At 36.7% G+C, this 4,222-nt stretch overlaps 1 protein-coding gene across 1 annotated transcript in view; it reads right to left on the bottom strand.

Annotated features, from left to right (window-relative positions):
* LOC106679793 (caspase-2) overlaps positions 1-3,721 on the bottom strand; it is an 8,874-nt gene extending 5,153 nt beyond the window's left edge. The window contains exons 1-4 of the mRNA XM_067046028.1: positions 3,683-3,721; positions 3,225-3,398; positions 562-797; positions 381-487 (exon numbers count right to left, since the gene is read on the bottom strand). Coding sequence (XP_066902129.1) covers positions 381-487; positions 562-797; positions 3,225-3,398; positions 3,683-3,721 — 556 coding nt within the window. The remainder of the gene's footprint in view (positions 1-380; positions 488-561; positions 798-3,224; positions 3,399-3,682) is intronic.
* Positions 3,722-4,222: the final 501 nt, after the last annotated feature.

The following is a 4,222-nucleotide window of genomic DNA, read 5'->3' as shown; positions in this document are numbered from 1 at the left end:
AATCATCATTTAGTAGACCAAACAGACAATTCTCTCCCACATGTTCCAATCATCATTTAGTAGACCAAACAGACAATTCTCTCCCACATGTTCCTATCCCAGAACGATAGGAACATGTGGGAGAGAATTGTGTGTTTGGTCTACTAAATGATGATTGGAACATGTAGGAGAGAATTGTCTGTTTGGTCTACTAAATGATGATGTCCCTAGGTGTTTCATCCCAGTTCTCAAAAAAATGCTTTTCAATTTTGTTCACTGAGAATGGTACTTTTGTGACATATATTATAGAATAATCTTCTTTCCTACCATAATTAAATGTTTATGAGATTCATTTGATCAGCTGCAATTTATTACTTGGTTAATAAATTAAATGAACTCACCCGGAAGGCAGGAATGTACACAGATCATATCGCTGATGTGCGGGGGGGTCTTTTCCCTCAATAGTTTCTTCGGCCTCTTCACCTGCATCACCTTAGGACCTTTCGTTCTGAAATACATTTACTTATCTCAATGAACGCTATCGTGACGTAATGTTTAACAGTTGTCATAGTAACAATTTACCTACAGGCTTCGAAGATCATGATCTTGGGCTTGTTCATGAGCGAGCGGCAGTTCTCCGAGTTGAACTGCTCCTTGACCCAGTCGGAGGAGACGAACTTGTTGTCGACGGTCAGGAGGTCGACCGCGTGGGGGTTCACCTTGTCCCGGTGGCCGTGGGTCATGATGAAGAGGATGCAGCAGTCCATGTTCCAATGCTCCTCAATCAGGGCGAAGCTCTTTATCACCCTCGTGAATTCCTCCGACACCAAAATTAATAATTATACACTTTGGACTATTGACTTATTCTATACCCTATAGCTTGTTTGTCATTTTAAGGCAGAGCCGCAACAGGAGCGAGCGGAGAGACAGTGTGCACCCTCCAGTTACGGCTGCTTCTAATGGCTTTGTATAGGTTAGAAATGTATTTTGAACACTTTCAGAAAAAACATCTCGTCTTGGGACTCTCTAAAGTTAGTCTCGACCTTCAATATGGAGGAAAAGTGCGACAGGATGGCCTTTTTTGCAAACCCGTAACAACTATCTAGAGATTGCGGCGTTTGTGGCCGATAGAGTTAAAGGGTCAACTTAAGAGGCGGAGTTAACGCTCCGTTACTGCAGTGGCGCCGGTACGAATCCGGCTGGTGAGGTTAACTTTTGTTTCGTGGCGGTCTCACGTTATGAAAACTTAACCCTCCAAAGTGGTTAGAATAGGTTGGCTCCACCTAGATATCAACCTCTCGTCAGAAATTACCAGGAAAGAAGTCATTCAGTTAAAAAAACAAAAAAAAAAACGCTCCCTTGAGTTGCCGCTGAGTACATCCGAGAGTAGGAGAGTAAAGATTCAATTCTCGGGACTGCCGAGCTGCAGATGAGAATTGAACCCACACCACTATGAATCGGGCACACTGATACCTGCATCCCAATGTGCTCAGCATTCAGGACCATTTGTTAGTTTTTCAGTTGATTTATTTTTTTGTAGGTCCCATTATAGTCATTGTTTGCATGTCCCATCATAGCCAATGTTGCAGTATTTCCCAATATTAGATTTTTCTCCACTTGGTTAAGCAAATTCGGAAGTCAGTTAGAAAAAAAAGAGGAAATTCACATCATACTAAAAAAAAAAAAAAAAAGAAATATGGGTAATCTTTGTAAGACAAGGTATAATATACTGTCATTTGTTTGGTATATAGGTATTTTTTTTTTTATTTAACTTTTACTGTCACTTACCAATATATCGTAAGGGGCAGTATTGAGTTGGTGAAACATTTAAATTTCTAGTTCCTAATGGAAATACATGTTTTGAGGTGCACTGAGTCCAAATGACCAAGAATCGCAAAATGGTCTGGGTGTGTATGGTCAGCCTAGCAAAAAACTAGAAGCTGAAAGGACATGGATATGCCTGAGATGTTACAGAACCTCTTTCTTTATTAAATAAATCAAAAATTTTTATCCACTTTTGTCTCAACACTTTTATTTTTCACCAGTCCAACGTTTCGGCTATTCTAGCCATCCTCAAGGACATCTTCAATATAATTTTTTCCTCACATTAATTTAAAGTTTCTTTTGCAGGCTATTCTGCCCAGGTCATTTTCTTTATTATAAATTAAAAGCCTATTTTTAAAAATTTAAAATCATTAATATTTAATTTTTCTTATATAAGATTATCCACATATACACTACCATATAACAAAGCATTTATTCCATATAATTAACCATTTATTTATAGCCTGCAAAAGAAACTTTAAATTAATGTGAGGAAGAAATTATAATTGAAGATGTCCTTGAGGATGGCTAAAATGGCCGAAACGTTGGACTGGTGAAAAATAAAAGTGTTGAGACAAAAATGGATAAAATTTTTTGATTTATTTAATAAAAAATTAATTTTTTTTTTCTATTTTGTTTTAGGAATATTGGGCATAAGACGAAAACATTTTTTGTTATATAAGAATTGTGATTCAACTGAAGCGACTAACTTTAACAGATCCTTTATAAATTGTTTTATAGCCTTACAATCCAAAATCCTTCGTAAAATCCTCAATGCTCCTTATTTTGTTACTAATAAAACCATCCATAATGACCTAAATGTTCCTTATGTAACCGAACTAGCCCAAACCCGATATCATTCCTTCCATTATAAACTCCCTAATCACCCAAACTCACAAGTTTCTAACCTTGCTTCCTCTTCCATTCCTGGCAATCGTCCGAGGCTCCTGAAAAGAAGATGGCCTCGTGACCTTATATTGTAAAATGTTTTTAGAGTTCTACTACTGGGTAGTTTCTCCACATGCTGTATCATATCATTATGTCATTATGATCAAATTTACTTGTTGTATTTTTTATACAGTTGTAAATATCAATAAATAAAAAAAAATAAATTGTTTTATAGAATTTTTTTTCTTCAAAATGTTTACCCTCCTCTGCCCTTCGCGACCGCTTTCTGCTTGATCTTCCCCTATACAGCAACTAAACCTACTACCGACTAAAACTACCTATTTCAGCCATGTTCTGACTTCTATTGCCACTTTCCAAAACTACTTGATGGTTTTGAGAAGCCAAAAAAGGCAGGGAAGGTGGGAAGTCAGTCAGTGTACAACGTTAGCAAGAGCCTGTCTTCTTACAGGAACATTATAATTATTGTAATTTAATAATCCTCAAGAACATAACTACAAAGATTAGTAACTCACGTGGTATCTGAGGTTGTAGTATGGCAAAACCTTAAATCCGAGATGTTTGAAGAGCGACTTCAACTCTTGAAAATCTTTATCCGAACCATCTCTTCTTTCGAAAGAAGTGTTGGGAAAAATTTCGTTGTTGATCAAGAGAACGAGGCCCTTTGGAATTGACTGAATATCGTAGGCCTAAAAATAATAACGATAATAACTAAAAAACATCATACAATAAAATTACTAACAGTAGAAAGTTCTACAACTATAGCTTAGCGTATAGGAGACGGTGAGGAGGATGTTAGTCAGGATTCAACAACACTAAGAAGTGATACTTAAATTATTGACCCGAAGAACTTGAATATGGGGCCTTCTCCAGGAAGAAGAACGAACAATATAACGATCAGGTCAGAACCAAAATGAAAACCAGTAAAAGAAAATAAGGACTCATGTATAGATTTATATTGCTATGTATTGACCTTTAGACAATCCTGGGTATTATTAAGGTGTTTCTTCATCTGCCCCTATACCTGGTCAGGGTATCCTTCTGCGGGTGGGAAGTCAGTCAGTGTACAACGTTAGCAAGAGCCTGTCTTCTTACAGGAACATTATAATTATTGTAATTTAATAATCCTCAAGAACATAACTACAAAGATTAGTAACTCACGTGGTATCTGAGGTTGTAGTATGGCAAAACCTTAAATCCGAGATGTTTGAAGAGCGACTTCAACTCTTGAAAATCTTTATCCGAACCATCTCTTCTTTCGAAAGAAGTGTTGGGAAAAATTTCGTTGTTGATCAAGAGAACGAGGCCCTTTGGAATTGACTGAATATCGTAGGCCTAAAAATAATAACGATAATAAATAAATTAAAAAAAAGAGGTTACAATAAAATTACTAACAGTAGAAAGTTCTACAACTTTAGCTTAGCGTTTAGGAGACAGTAAGGAGGATGCTAGTCAAGATTCAACAACACTAAGAAGTGATACTTAAATTATTGACCCGAAGAACTTGAATATG

Source organism: Halyomorpha halys, unplaced genomic scaffold (genome assembly GCF_000696795.3).
Source record: "Halyomorpha halys isolate HHAL.00 unplaced genomic scaffold, Hhal_1.1 Scaffold220.1, whole genome shotgun sequence".
Lineage (NCBI taxonomy): Eukaryota > Metazoa > Arthropoda > Insecta > Hemiptera > Pentatomidae > Halyomorpha > Halyomorpha halys.
This window is presented reverse-complemented; position numbering and strand designations above follow the sequence as displayed.